Raw genomic sequence first — 16,149 nt, 5'->3', positions numbered from 1 at the left:
TTAAATCAGCAGAAGCAGACTTAGGCAGAACAGAGAACTAACTGGTAGAACACCTTGGATATCACAGTATTTATTGCAGCTGATGGATGAACATAGAAATTATCAAAATGCTACTGATGAAGAAGGTAAAAGGACCTATTGTCAATTAGGAAATACTATAAACAGGAAATGCAAATTAGCAAAAGAAGAATGGATTAAAGAAAAGTGTTCAGAAGTGGAAAGAGAAACTATCATTGGTAAAATATACAGAGCATATAGGAAAGTTAAGGAGAATTTTGTGGTACATAAGTTAATATCTAATAATATGTTAAATATAGATGATGCAACGATTTATAATATAAAAGAAAAGGTTGATAAGCGGGTGAAACATATTGAAGAGTTATATGGAGGAATTGAATTAGAAACTGGTGTTATAGAGGAAGAAAGGGAAGTCGAGGTGGATGAAAAGGGAGATATAATATTGAGATGTGAATTTAGTAGAGCATTAAAGGATTTAAATGAGAGAAAGGCTCCTGGGATAAACAGAATGCCTGCAGAATTACTGCGCAGTGCAGCTGAGGAACCAATAGATAGATTATAACAACTGGTGTACAATATTTACGAAAAAAAGGGAAAGTTCCATCAGACTTCAAAAAGAGTGTTATTGTCATGATACTAAAGAAAGCAGAGATAAATGTGAAGAATACAGAACAATTAGTATTGTACAGAATTGAGAGGATAGTGGAAGAGGTGTTAGAAGACCAATTTGATTTCAGGGAAAAAGGATAGGGACAAGGGAAGCAATTTTAGCGTTCATATTAATAGTAGAAGAAAGATTAAAGAAAAATATACCAACACACATGGCATTTGTAGACTTAGAAAAGGCATTTGATAACATTGACTGGAATAAAATCTTTAGCATTTAAAAAATTTAGGGTTGAAGTATAGAGATATAAGCACAATTGCTAACATTTACAGGAACCAAACTGCAACAGTAATAATCGAAGAGCATAAGAAAGAAACAACTATAAAAAAGGGAGTTGGACAAGGATGTTGTTCCCTGTCTTTGTTACTTTTTAATCTTTACATAGAATTAGCTGTTAAACTACTAGAAGACTAGCTAGCTGTTTACTTTGTTAAAGAGCAGTTGAGATCCGGAGTAACAGTGCAAGGTGAAAATATAAAGATGCTACGATTTGCTGAATCACAGCTTTGTATGGAAGTGGAACTTAGACGATCAGAGTACCTAAGAAGAAAAGATTAGAAGCTTTTGAAGTGTGGTGCTATAGGGAGAATGGGAAAAATCAGATTGGTGGATAAAGTGACAAATGAAGTGGTGTTGCAGGAAATTGATGATGAAAGAAGCATTTGGAAAAGTATAGTCAAAAGAAGAGACAGACTTACTGGACACATATTAAGGCATCCTGGAATAGTCACTTCGATATTGGAGGGACAGGTAGATGGGAAAAATTGAGCAGGTAGGCAACATTTGGAATATGTAAATGTTCCAAATGTACACCCCTATGTTGTTAGGGGTGTAGGATGTAAGGGGGTATACTGAAATGAAATGATTGGTACTAGATAGGGAATCTTAAAGAGCTGCATCAAACCAGTCAAGTGACTGAAGACAAAAAAATACTCAAAACATAATTATTTTGCTCCAAAAAAATTAAAAAATGTCTGGAATGTATGTGTCTGATAGATTCTAAACAACATTTGCCAATCTTTTTCTGTGTTGTAAATTTAATTTCACTTTCACTCATCCATTCCTGCAGTATCTCTTCCATGCACTTAAACCTACATTCATTCTTTATTGGATTAATATTTTTAAGAACACACTTTTTATGTTTTGAATTCAGCTAATGTAACATTTCTAGTTATTTTCACTCTCTTTGCATGTAAAAATCATTTTATTTTGCATATTTCATACATGTTATTTTTCTTTTGGTTTTCACCATAGCTTCTACCTGACTCAAATCAAAATAATATGTTTTTTCATCTTGAACTCACTTCTGTACTAAATATTATTTTTTTTAGTTATAACATTTTTAGACACAGTCCTATATATTTTAGTTTATATTTTGAAAGTTATAACTATCAATATTTTACAAATGATAATAAGAGCTAATGAAACCTTTCTCTTTTATTGAACGTAATTAGTAATCTGCTTAATTATTCAACATTTCATACACATTTTATGCTGCAAGGTGTAGTAATGTTAGCTGTGATATTTTTATGCTGTAGTACAGAAAAGAGTTATTAGCGCCTATATCTTTCATTGTCATGAAGTTAAAGTTTGAAAATTAAATCATTTCATTTATTATCTTGGAAGGAGTGGCTTCTTTGGTGTATTATACAGTGTGTTATTTATATACAGTGTGTTGGACATCATATGGGCTTTTACTTTCAAAGAATTGATTATTAAAAATGTATAAAACCTACATACAAAACTAAATGCTTACCACTGAACATATAGCACTACTATGAATAATATTGTGCACTGGACACAAAACTACTATAGAGAAAAAGCTGACAAATAACTATCACACAAAGAAAAAAAATTAAATTGTGAAGTGCTTATGATTTCTACAGGTTTATATATATATATATATAATGTATGTAGATTAAAATTTTATTTTAAATAAAATTAAAATGTATAACCATAATGAATTAAATATAAATAGTAACTAACCATAAATGTGTGCCCATACTACTGTGATATAATTATAAGAACATAAGCGGACATCTTTAACAAATGTTAAGAAAGTATATTAATTTTGCACGTTTCACTGCATCTGTATTAATAAAAATTATTAATTAGTAATATTAATTATTATTAAAATAAGTATTAATGAAAATTAAAACTACTGTAATTTTGTTTTTCTCAGGATCCAGCTAATATTCAGTCAAAACACCAAAAACATCAAGCATTTGAGGCTGAACTTGCTGCTAATGCTGACAGAATCCAGAGTGTGCTTGCAATGGGACAGAATTTGATTGATAAACACCAGTGTGCTGGTTCTGAAGAGGCAGTTCAGGTAATGTATCTAGTATGCACTGAATTATTAGATCTGAATTTTAATTAATAATAATTATTATATTTATATAATGTTAATTGAATTAATGATCATTTATTAAAGTTTTAATTAAGGTTTTCAGGATTTTAACATTATGTTAAATGTTATCAGAGTAGAAATCAAGAATATTTTATTTATTTTGTTGTTAACTTTTCTGATTATTACCAGGGCCAATAAGAAAGACCTGGTAAGACTAGATTTCTTTCTCAGCCTGACACAGAAATGGTGCAACTATGACCAAATAACTATAATATTTATAAAGTATGATCCTTTAGATGGCATGCTGCAATGTTTCAGACACATGCTTTTAGTTGCTTGTTTTTGGCCATCAAGTAATTAAGCAAATTCTGAAATTCTGTGAAAAGTGAATAAAATTGAAGTTCTAGCTGCTATAAAGTACTTTGTTTTAAAAGGTTTAATCCACATAGACATACAAAAAGAGTTAAACCCTACATTAAAGGGTTCTCTCTCTTTATTTTCAATCATAAAAAAGTGGGCTGCTGAATTTGTATATGTTCAAGATAATGGACGCTACAATTGATGAAATTGTATAACCATTGTAAATTCTGACCTAAATTTAATTTAAATTGGTGAATTTATTTATATTTTATTTTTTTATAAATTATTTTGTTATATGAATTTCTTAATACATCGACAGACAATATTTTTTAAAAACGTAAAAGTTAAATTAATTGCAGCATGATTCATTAGTTATCAAAAATTCCTTCTTAAAATAAAATTTTAAGAAATATGACATCATGCTTGAAAAATGAACAAACATTTTCTATATAAAGAGCGTTACATTCGTGTAAGTACACATACTCACACAGACTTGATCATTTGGAGAAATAGCGGTGGAATTAGACCAGTGAGACCATCAGAAAGCGTCAGTTTTGTGTTGGATTTCAACGTGGTTAGTTTAGTGCAGTGAGTATGTTAAGAAAACTGATCAGGAAATTCATAAACTCTGATTTGTACAGAATATAGGTATGAGAATTTAATGTCAGAGACCTCTCCATAAAAGCATTTCAGGATCTATCAGAAAATTGCTTATCCATCGACTTTTTTAAAATTACATTAAAAAATATTATTATTGAAAATGTAACATGACAAATTATGTTTAAAATTATAATTAAAACTAATTTTGGATTGGCTAATTCCTTAGTATTATAAATATTAATTAGATATTTTGTTAAGTTCAGATGTGTACAAGTAGTTACATAATAGTGGTTCTATGAACTCAAGTAGACTAGTTACAGGAATACTGAGTCAAACGTGTTAATTGTCATTTTTCTTTATTTTTGTTAGTAATGTGTATTATTCATTGCAGTAATATTTTTTGATTTGTTGAGTTACTGTAATTTTTTTTGTAAAACTCGAGAGAGAAGCTTAAGCAACATAGTCCTAGTACATTGTTTCACTAATCCCAACAATAGTAAGTTAATTTTTTGTTTATAAAAATGTATTCTTTAAAATTATAAAATTTTGTTTTTTGTGTTTTACTTAAATTTGATGTTTTATCAGAAGCTCACAATTGTGACTAACATAAATCCACAATTAGTTATCAATGACTGAAGGTACATGAGCTTGCTGACATTACAAAAAGCTTGATAGACTGTGTCCATTAAAATTTGCATGATGTGTTGTTGGATATGAAAAATCTTTCTGCTTGATAGATGCTGCGTTTGTTCACAGTCCACCAAAAATTCATTTGAATAAACACTGCTTGAGAGTATTTAGACTGTGATTCAATTGAGTTTCTTTGATTTTTATAACAGTAGTAGAAACGATCGATTCACTATTACACACGATAGACCAAACAACAGTGCAAAGTGTGGGCAAGAGCAGGTGATAGTGTACTGAAGAAAGCAAAAATGATCCCAGTAAAAGGACCATCACCAGAGAGTATTATGTTTTGGTTTACCGAATTAAATGACCGTTCATGCCAAATATCCACATCAGGTCAAAAAAAAAGTGAGCTTTCATCATGATAATGCCATCTGCACACACATCTTGGGTTATTACCAGAAAACTCCTTGAGATATTCTTCAAAGTGCTTCCACATGTGCTGTATTTGCTGGATTTGGCTCTTAACAGTTACTTTCTCTTCCAAAAGGATCTGAAGAAATTGCTCACTGGGTAAAGATTCAGTTCAAATGATGAGGTCAAAGCTGAGAGAACTACATATTTTTCAGAGTTGAACAAATTGCATTTTACTTCAGGTATTAAAAGTTAGAAAGTTGTTGTTCTAAATCTGTCAAATTGCAAGGTCACTAAGTTGAAAAATAAAACATACTTCTGAAAATCTTGTGTTTTCTTTGTAAGATGAAGAACTTTCTAAATAACCCTCATATTTTGTGAATAAAATATCTTATAACAGAATGCTTATTTCTGTCCACTGTTTTTTTTTTTTTTTTTTAGTGTTTAAAAATAAATAAAATAATACTTGAATTTTTTAAAATACTGATTGCATTATTTATTGTGCAGGCACGATTAGCATCAATTGCTGACCAGTGGGAGTATCTAACACAGAAAACAACAGAGAAATCATTAAAATTAAAAGAAGCCAATAAACAGCGTACTTATATTGCTGCTGTTAAAGATCTTGATTTCTGGCTTGGTGAAGTTGAAAGCCTTTTAACATCAGAAGACTCTGGAAAAGATCTTGCCTCAGTGCAAAATCTAATTAAAAAACATCAACTTGTTGAGGCTGATATAAATGCACATGATGATCGTATAAAGGGTATGTTGTTTAAAGAAGTTTGTTGATAAATTGAAATGATAAAGTTAATAAATTTTTTTTATGGTTTATAAAATTGACCAAATCCTCAGTATGTTTTGGTGTAAATTACTTCAATATAATGTCATTCATATAAAATACATGAACAAAGTTTAATAAACTAATTTGTTTATTGCATCCAATGGTGCAGAATTAACTACTCAAAATAGTTTCATCAAAATAATAATAATAATATTGTTGCTGCAGTATGAAAAAAGGTTTGCTCTTTGCTTAATTTGTTGTTCATAAAATAAAGTTAATATGTGACTTATTAAAAAGCAAAATGTTCTCTCTAGCTTGGATTAATTAATATTGAATTGAATAAAGACCTTTTTTTTACATCTGTCAGAAATTGCATATGCTGTTCATAAGTAAAAGGAATGGAATTGTGCTTAAAACCATTTAATCAAAATACCAATTTATTATCTTACGTAATAAACTAAATAGACAACATTTTCAAATTTAAATAATTTTCCACTTGTATCTCATAAAAGATGCAGATATCAACTTAATTCTTTATGGATCATGAACTTCCCAAAAAATTGAGTGCTCTTATATATGTTAGAGATGCCTTCTTTAGGGTTTTTAACTCTTCCTGTATAACTGGGTTGGTCTAAATATCTGGAAAGATGAAACCATTCTTCATTTGTAGAAAGCAAATTTGTACTATATATTTCTGTATTTATAAAATCTTCCAAACAATTTTAAAAATGTTTAATGAAATAAATACCAGTTTTTTTTGGAGAAAAGCATTATATTGGTTATTTCTGTCAGGCAGGGAAGCTCTGAAACATTTTGTAGCCTCAGGATAATGTTAAATCCTGACTTGTAGGAATTTCCATCTATATAATATATTGATTCCATTTGAATTCTCCTCTGAAAATGTTTGGTGATCATTTTATTTATTTATTTTTTTTTGCAGTATTAATAGTCTTTATTGATTTATTTTTCTTTATTGCATTTATATGTAAACAGTTATCTTAAATAAATTGTTTTAATTGGTTTTCTATAAAGCTTCAGTTGGAGTTTTTTTTTAATATCATTGAAAAGAAAAATAACCTTTTATTTTAAAATGATTCTTCTTATTTAAAGTAGGTTAAGTTTCATATACATAAACTAAATGACACATTTAGTTGTGACTATTGTTTAAATGGAGATGACTTGAAGTATTATTCTTCTTAAAAAAATACAATTCATGGTCAGTCTTGGGAAAGGAGATAAAATATTTACATTTGATCTCATATTGTTTAACATTTCCATGTGTATTTATTTTTATCATTAACATGTATTATTTCATTCTTTTTTAATACTGTCACCGAATGGCTTCGACAGCATGTGGCACTTAAAAACCGGATGAAAAGCCCTGAAAAGGGCTGTTGTTGCTGAATAGCTTCGACATCATGTTGAAATTTAAAATCTTGTGGTAGCCCTGAAAAGGGCTGTTTAAGGTTTCTGGAGTGGTGGCTCTGAAAAATGGGCTGCTTTTGCGTTAGCTCTTAGAAGAACTGTTGGGTTCGGAGCTGGTCTCTGGTGATGTTGACTTGACTGTAGTTGGGGAGTTCCGGCTCGTCCATTGAAATCAGACCATGCTTCCCCTCAACGGTAGTTGGGTCTCCACTACAGCATAACAGTGGTGACCCCCAGAGCCCCGCAGTGTTGGTCTCCTTCTGCTGGTACAGCCAAGGCGGTTCTCCCTAAGCAATCCCATGCTGGGCCGGCTCCTGCAGCTGAGTTTGCCAGCCAGAACAATTGAAGCCCGGCAAGCAGAGGCGGGAAGGTAGTGTCTGTGCTTAGCAGTTCCCTGGGCAGACCAGCCAGGCCTGCTGCTCCGGCAGGGATGTTGGCATCTGCTGGGAGATCCCACGTTGAGTCGGCCAGGGAACTTCTGTCTTCTTGGTCTTCTCCAGGTGGTGGTCAACGATGAATTGAAAATTCGCCCTGGTGTTTGCTCTTTTATTGGAGCCTGCAAATGGTAGGGTCACTATGGTGGGAGATCTGCGCAGTCAGCTACATGGTGGGAGTGTTGCTTGTGCAACCGTGTGTATATACTGTACTCCCACTAACATCTGAACTGCTAGAATTGTGTCCACCGATATTAAGCTAGGCATATGTGTGGTAACAATATGTATGTATTTATAAATCATTTGGCAGATTTTGACAATTAATTGTGATTAATGATTGATAATAATTTTCTGATTTCATACAGAAATCTTTTCCTTTATAGTTAGACCTCCTTAATCAAATTTTAGTCTGTTTGTATAAATTATTTGGCATTATTTCAGATATTTTATTATCATGTAACTGAAATTTTTTAACCATTTGTAAATTGCCATTTATTATGTGTTTATTTTATGAACTGCCAATAACTGAATAGAATTTTTTTTTTAATAGTAGTTATAAACTCCTGTAAGAAAGTCATGGTGTATGCTACTCCATGGTCTCAATTAAACTTGTCATTGAGTACAAATGTACAGTGAAGATAAATATCTGATAAAATTTTTTTAAAAATAAATAACGATTATTGATAATAAAAAGATTATTATTTATTATTGATAATAAAAAAACATTGATCTTCATAATAATACATTGAATGAAGTGTTTAATGCAGTACTGAAATCTGTTATAAGACCCATTCTTCAATTTAATTTATTAATTGAATCCAATATTGGCATAGCTCTATTTGTTGTAATAATATCAACAGAAAGTTTCCTGAGTTTTTTGCTGCCAGTAAAGTACAATCAAGAAAATTAGTTCTTAATTATTCTAGTATTTTTAATCTGCTAAACTAATCAGATTGTATTCCACAATAAATACATGCTGTGCTTATGAATTCATCGTCATGCTTACATTAACAGCAGTAGACTCCTGATTCGTACAGAGGAATGATATATTTTTGTGATCTGTAATGAGCAAGGCTGTAACAGTTATGTTAGTTTTGAATGATTGCTTTATGAACACTTTATGTTTGGTTTGTAGGTTATGTTAGTACATTGTATTAGTTGTTGGGTAAAGTTAAAAAATAAAAAAAACACACAGCTAGTATTTGCCAAAAGAAATTGGACTTTAATGAGAACAACTTGATATAAGTTAATTATTATAACCTTAAAAACTACTTAATACATCAGCTGAAATCAGCGTCTGAACAATGATAGTTAACTGAAAAAATACATGAGTACGCTTCTAAATACAGATTGTTACAATATACGTTTTTGACAAAGCCTGAAGGATAACATGAAACACCTTAGTTTTAATTATAACTTTAGAAAAAGATGACATCAATAAACATAGTATATCTGAAAACTATTGCATTCCTGACAAATGCTGTAATATTGAAAAATTAGTAATGAACAAATGTCATAACCTTAGAAAGATAAATTAAAGTAAATCTTGATTGGCATTGGCCTTTCCTGATTTATGAACCACAAACTTAACGTTAAATAATGTAAAAATGTAATTTTAGTTTGACGTAGATAAATACACAATAATATTACAGTACAAAAGAATTAATTACAATATAATCACACTGAACTTAATTGAGCACATGAAATGGGTTGCAGCTGAATTGACAGCCTTCTGTAAGTGACCTGTCGTGACTGTACTAAAGTGAAATTGAAACTTGAACGGCATAGGTAGGATGAACTGAATGTTCCACAAATTTGAATGATAACATAAAGGTTTAACGTAATGAGTAAAGAAAAACTGAACTTGCCTGTAGCACACAAATATTTGCCAGAGATGACCTCGTAACAGCAAGTACGGAAGAATACCTATGTAGTCCTGGGCGTAGTCCGCACGGTGAATCAGGAATACAGCGGCGTGATGTGGTTTAGTGGTAGAATGCGGCGCGGAATCTCAAATGTGTTGTGATGAGTTTGAAATTCTGCTTGAGCGTGAATGTTAACACAGAGTTTGCAGGAGAGTATTGCCATAGGCGACTGCACTGGTTAGATGTTGGAGGTACTCTGCCGAAAAGATGGCGAAAAAAGGTGGGGGTAACCAGATCCAGGTAGTGGACAGGATAGTGTGTGTATGTATTAGTGAGGGGACGAAAAAATAACGGGTGTTTGAAAAGGGTAGTCAGAAATAACTCGATAGAATAATAGGCGCGGTCGCTAAGGATGACGGTGGGAGGTTCGAATACAATAACAATAATAGAGACAGGTGGACTTTACAGACCCAGCAATACGAAACCAAGTGGAATTCAAACATTCCTTGTAACAAAACAACGGGACCTACCCTAGCTGGGAATTCGTAGAAATAACGGAAAAACTTTATGCCAGAATGGCGTAAACATACTGGGGGGGCGAGCGAGCAGAATCATGAAGAGAAGACCAGAGGATGAATCTAGTTTCCAGGAGTGATGAAACCAGAAGAGAGTATGATACGGACGACACGGCAGATACCATCCTTACCAGGAAATGTTTCCGAGATGACACCAATGGGTTTTTCGGGAAGTCCAAGGATTGGAGATCCGATAAGGAAGTGTCCAGGGGAAAGCGTGCAGGATTCTTCAGCAGGGTCCGATGAAAGAGAAGTTAGAGGTCGGCTATTATAATTGCCTCAATACGGGCGAAGATTGTGCAAAAATTCTTCAAAGGTGAAGGGGGCGTCACCGAAGGTTCGATGTAGTAACGTTTTGGCTGACTTGACAGCGGCTTCCCACAGACCACCGAAGTTGGGAGCATAAGGTGGATTAAAATGCCAAGTGACGCCTTGGGACGACAGATTGGTTGAGATTTGATCTTGGGAATTGGCAAGGAGATTCGAAACTTCCCTTAAATGCCTCGAAGCGCCGACGAAATTTGTACCATTGTCCGAGTACACTGTATGAGGTCGGCCTAAAGCGTTGGAAGGATGCGAGGAAGGCTTGAGTGGATAGATCAGAAACAAATTCCAAATGCACAGCTTTGGTGGATAAACATATAAAGATACACAAATATCCCTTTTGGATTTTGCCGTTTCGTAAATTAGAAGATTTATAAAGGAAGGGTCCGGCAAAGTCAGTGCCTACAGCAGAGAAGGCCCGTTGAGGAATGACACGATCAGCAGGAAGATCAGCCATGATTGGTTGGGTTGAGAAGGGTCTGAAGCGTTGAAAAGTCAAACAGTTTTTAATGGCTTGACGAATTACAGTGTGTGCAGATATGACCCAAAAACGTTGCGCGACGAGTGCTTGGGTGTGTCGAGGACCACAGTGCATGCCATCGAGATGATGTTTTCTGATGAGAAGTTTGGATAAATTGGAAGTTTTGGGCAGTAACAGCTGATGTTTTGAATCATAGGCCAGTGACGACTGTTGACGTCCACCAACGCGAATTAAGTGGTTGTTGTCATATCTAGAAATCAAAATGTCATAAGCGATTTGATAATTTTCCGCAGAAATTGGCAGAGATTCAATTAATAGGAGCGCATTACCAGATAAATGTGTCCTTAGAATTTGCAGTTTTTGTTCAGAAGATAACTGAGAATTTTCATGGACGGAACCTTTGAACAGATTGTGAAAATTTATCCAGTCGTGGAAATTTCCAGAAAAAATGGGAATTTTGAATTTCGGAGTCTCTAACAAGGAATGAAAGACTGGTTTGATATTCTGTTTTAAATCGGGAGTTTCTGATTCTACACGTTTAATGGGACAAAACAATGAATCCCATTCGGTGCTGATTAAATTTATATCACATATTTCTGACTGGTTTTTTATTTTTGAGTTATTAACAAGAATTTCATCGAGGATGCCATAAAACTGTTGATCGAGGGCTTTGATATCATCAAATTGTTTACTAGATACGGAAATTCCGTGAAAGTTGACGATTCTCCTGAGTTTGTTAACACGAAGCTGCGCTTTGGCTAACAGCGCAGCGTTAGCTGAAATGATGGTGGCCTGAGCACGTTGTGCATTAAGTTTACAATAAATATTTAAATAGTAAGATTAGATACAATATGAAATACCACTCTTAAAAATAACAACTTAATTATACAACAATAATATAAAATCAGAAAGAATTTTTTATCAGAGAATTAATACATACGATAATCGTTATATTAAATTATCACAAGCAATAATTAATTATATAATTACTGTAATTAATAGTTGTTTACAACTTTCATGACATCATTACTTTCAGTAATATGCTTAAAAACAATACAATATAAGATATTCTAAATTTGAAAGAACAATTTAAAGTATTTATATAATAGAAAAAGTTTAGATCAAAAATGTTTGAAAGAGATTTTATGACAAAAAATTTACTTTAAGAAATTTAGTATGAACTGTAAATCCGGAGTGATATCCGGCAGCCGGAGGACCAAAAACAACTAGCTATGTTGGGTAAAGTTAAAAAATAAAAAAAAACACACAGCTAGTATTTGCCAAAAGAAATTGGACTTTAATGAGAACAACTTGATATAAGTTAATTATTATAACCTTAAAAACTACTTAATACATCAGCTGAAATCAGCGTCTGAACAATGATAGTTAACTGAAAAAATACATGAGTACGCTTCTAAATACAGATTGTTACAATATACGTTTTTGACAAAGCCTGAAGGATAACATGAAACACCTTAGTTTTAATTATAACTTTAGAAAAAGATGACATCAATAAACATAGTATATCTGAAAACTATTGCATTCCTGACAAATGCTGTAATATTGAAAAATTAGTAATGAACAAATGTCATAACCTTAGAAAGATAAATTAAAGTAAATCTTGATTGGCATTGGCCTTTCCTGATTTATGAACCACAAACTTAACGTTAAATAATGTAAAAATGTAATTTTAGTTTGACGTAGATAAATACACAATAATATTACAGTACAAAAGAATTAATTACAATATAATCACACTGAACGTAATTGAGCACATGAAATGGGTTGCAGCTGAATTGACAGCCTTCTGTAAGTGACCTGTCGTGACTGTACTAAAGTGAAATTGAAACTTGAACGGCATAGGTAGGATGAACTGAATGTTCCACAAATTTGAATGATAACATAAAGGTTTAACGTAATGAGTAAAGAAAAACTGAACTTGCCTGTAGCACACAAATATTTGCCAGAGATGACCTCGTAACAGCAAGTACGGAAGAATACCTATGTAGTCCTGGGCGTAGTCCGCACGGTGAATCAGGAATACAGCGGCGTGATGTGGTTTAGTGGTAGAATGCGGCGCGGAATCTCAAATGTGTTGTGATGAGTTTGAAATTCTGCTTGAGCGTGAATGTTAACACAGAGTTTGCAGGAGAGTATTGCCATAGGCGACTGCACTGGTTAGATGTTGGAGGTACTCTGCCGAAAAGATGGCGAAAAAAGGCGGGGGTAACCAGATCCAGGTAGTGGACAGGATAGTGTGTGTATGTATTAGTGAGGGGACGAAAAAATAACGGGTGTTTGAAAAGGGTAGTCAGAAATAACTCGATAGAATAATAGGCGCGGTCGCTAAGGATGACGGTGGGAGGTTCGAATACAATAACAATAATAGAGACAGGTGGACTTTACAGACCCAGCAATACGAAACCAAGTGGAATTCAAACATTCCTTGTAACAAAACAACGGGACCTACCCTAGCTGGGAATTCGTAGAAATAACGGAAAAACTTTATGCCAGAATGGCGTAAACATTAGTTATAATAATTTTATTATTAATTTGTTTATTTATTTTGAGCTTATGATAGGAAAAGAGCAGTTATTCTTAAGGTATTTTTGTTAACTGAACCCCAACATAATTAATATGGAAATTTATATTACCTCTTTCTCATGAACTTGTATAACACTGTCAAAGTAGGAAAATGAAAATTTCCTACTTTGATTCAGTGATAAAGTTTTTATGTCTGTCAGTTTGCTGACATATTAACTAAACTAAATAATAGTTTTCAAATAATTTAATTTACCTTTAAAAAATTATTGTGATTAGTTTATTATTTATTTACATTAATATTATTATTTATAGTAATAAATTATTTTTAATTAATTTCTTTTTAGATATGAATGGTCAAGCAGATTCTCTCATTGAAAGTGGTCAGTTTGATACAGCTAGCATTCAAGAGAAGCGACAGTCCATCAATGAACGATATGAACGTATTAAAAATTTGGCAGCCCATAGGCAAGCTCGTCTTAATGAAGCTAATACTCTTCATCAATTCTTCCGTGATATTGCCGATGAAGAATCGTGGATCAAGTGAGTATAAGTGCAGTTTCTAGATTCAGGAATTGTTTAATATAAAAGCCAAAACTTAAATCATTGTCAAAGTAATTAAGTGATTTGCATTGGTCCAAGACAGTTAAACCAATTTTCTGTTTTCAAAGTATACATTTTTCTTTTTTTAATCTTGTGTATATATATTTTTTAAATTACCTGTACAAATCAGTAATGCTAACATAGAATCTGTGGAATAGATCTATATAAGCAGAAATAAAATTGATTTTCTCACTTCATCATGCAAATAATTATGAAAAGGATTTAATGTGAAATGCATGAAAGTGATTATATAAGTATGAACATTAAAAACACATTTCATCATTGATTCCAGTAATTATAATGTTTTAAAAATCTCGACTTATCAAAATCGTTTAAAAATGACCATGTTTTACAATTTTTTCTAATGTATATTACTTTTCCATCTAGCGCTATAGCTTTAGAAGGGAAATTATTGTTATCGGTCCAATTTGGGCATATGCAGTTTTCATCAGATCTTTGACGTTTTGACACCCAAGGAACACAAAAAAACGGGATGGAAATTTACCAGATGTTCGTGTCTGTGTTCAGTGTCGCATCTTAAATCACCTTTATATCTCCAGAGCTACTGGATCGATTTTGACCAAACTTGTCAGATTACTTCTGTACACGGGGCATTGATGCCATTAAATTTTCAATTTAAAAGGTCAAGGGGGTGGTGAGGCTGTAGAGCAAAGTCACCCTCAGTATTTTGAGATTTCACCTAGTTAAGGTATTATTTATTTTTCTTAGGCACATTTGTTAACAATTAAAAAACAATATTTCCAAAAAGAGTTTTACAAAATTGCCTCCCCCACCCAAAAAGTGCTAAGTAAATTAGTGGCTAAGTGGGTATACTACATCAATAGTACCCCCTCTCACCACAAGGAGCACTAGTGTATCACTTATGTACAGCTGTTGTAATCATCTGCTTGTTGTGATGTCATAGATGAGGTGTAGAATTAAATAAATTGTGTAAAAAAGTATTAAAAGCGGTTGCTAGTACCGCCATACCCACATGAATGAAATGCGGTATGTGCACGCACATTAGTTAGAATCATTAAATAAATTTTTAAAAATATTATATTTAAATAAAATTATAAATATTTTTAATTAAGTTGTGTGTGTAAGCCATGCATCAGAAAAATGCTGCATGACAAGAAAATCCTACAATTCTGTTCTCAGCTTTTTTTTATTTGCATTCTTAACTTTAACCATTTTTTTTTTTTACTTTGGACTGTAATAATTTCCCTTTTTTACTTTCACAGAGAAAAGAAGCTCTTAGTTGGATCTGATGATTATGGCCGAGATTTGACTGGTGTACAAAACCTCAAGAAAAAACACAAACGATTAGAAGCAGAACTTGCTTCTCATGAACCTGCCATTCAAGCTGTACAAGAAGCTGGAGAAAAGTTGATGGATGTTTCAAATCTGGGAGTTCCTGAAATAGAGCAGGTTAATATTTATTTAAATATTCCTCTTTTTTTATTCTAGATAATATTTGGATTTTACTTCATTTTATTTGTTTATTATATATAATACTTTTAAATTAAAGCAAATAATAATGTTAAGATTAAAGCGATTAATGTTTTTTGATTAAAACTTTATTGTAATTATTTCAGCGGTTGAAACTGTTAAATCAGGCATGGGCTGAATTGAAACAGCTTGCTGACACTCGTGGACAGAAACTTGATGAATCTCTCACTTACCAACAATTTTTGGCCAAAGTTGAGGAAGAAGAGGCATGGATCAGGTAATTAAGCAAAATACTTTCTTTTTTCCTTAGTAAATATGTGTGGTGTGAATTTAATAATTGCCCTCACAAACAGCAGAAAAGGTTAAACAAAAATTTGTGTAGATTGCTTACATTAGTGATTCTCAATTTTTTTTATAATTAATGCCTTTTTTAGGTATACCTATTTCAGCAACCTCTTCCTTTGTAAGAGCAATAAAATTGAAATAATATACTATTCACGCATCAAATTATTTTATTTGTTTATTTTAAATCAAATCTAAAATTATAAAATTAGGAACGTAGAATTGATTAAGATTCTCATGAATCCTACTCTTATCTGTATAATGATTATAATACATTTTTCTCTAATGAT

General features: G+C 32.4%; 1 protein-coding gene across 5 annotated transcripts in view; it reads left to right on the top strand.

Annotated features, from left to right (window-relative positions):
• The window catches only part of alpha-Spec (alpha spectrin), a 145,093-nt gene that overhangs the window by 104,644 nt on the left and 24,300 nt on the right, over positions 1 to 16,149 (top strand). For all 5 annotated transcript variants that reach the window (XM_075371778.1, XM_075371781.1, XM_075371780.1 and 2 more), the window contains 5 exons: positions 2,868 to 3,017; positions 5,544 to 5,799; positions 13,810 to 14,005; positions 15,310 to 15,496; positions 15,664 to 15,794. In XM_075371778.1, the coding sequence (XP_075227893.1) occupies positions 2,868 to 3,017; positions 5,544 to 5,799; positions 13,810 to 14,005; positions 15,310 to 15,496; positions 15,664 to 15,794 (920 nt within the window). The remainder of the gene's footprint in view (positions 1 to 2,867; positions 3,018 to 5,543; positions 5,800 to 13,809; positions 14,006 to 15,309; positions 15,497 to 15,663; positions 15,795 to 16,149) is intronic.

This window comes from Lycorma delicatula, chromosome 7, assembly GCF_047948215.1.
Source record: "Lycorma delicatula isolate Av1 chromosome 7, ASM4794821v1, whole genome shotgun sequence".
NCBI classification, from domain to species: Eukaryota; Metazoa; Arthropoda; class Insecta; order Hemiptera; family Fulgoridae; genus Lycorma; species Lycorma delicatula.
The sequence above is the reverse complement of the archived record's forward strand: the minus strand, read 5'-3'. Positions and strand labels throughout refer to the sequence as shown.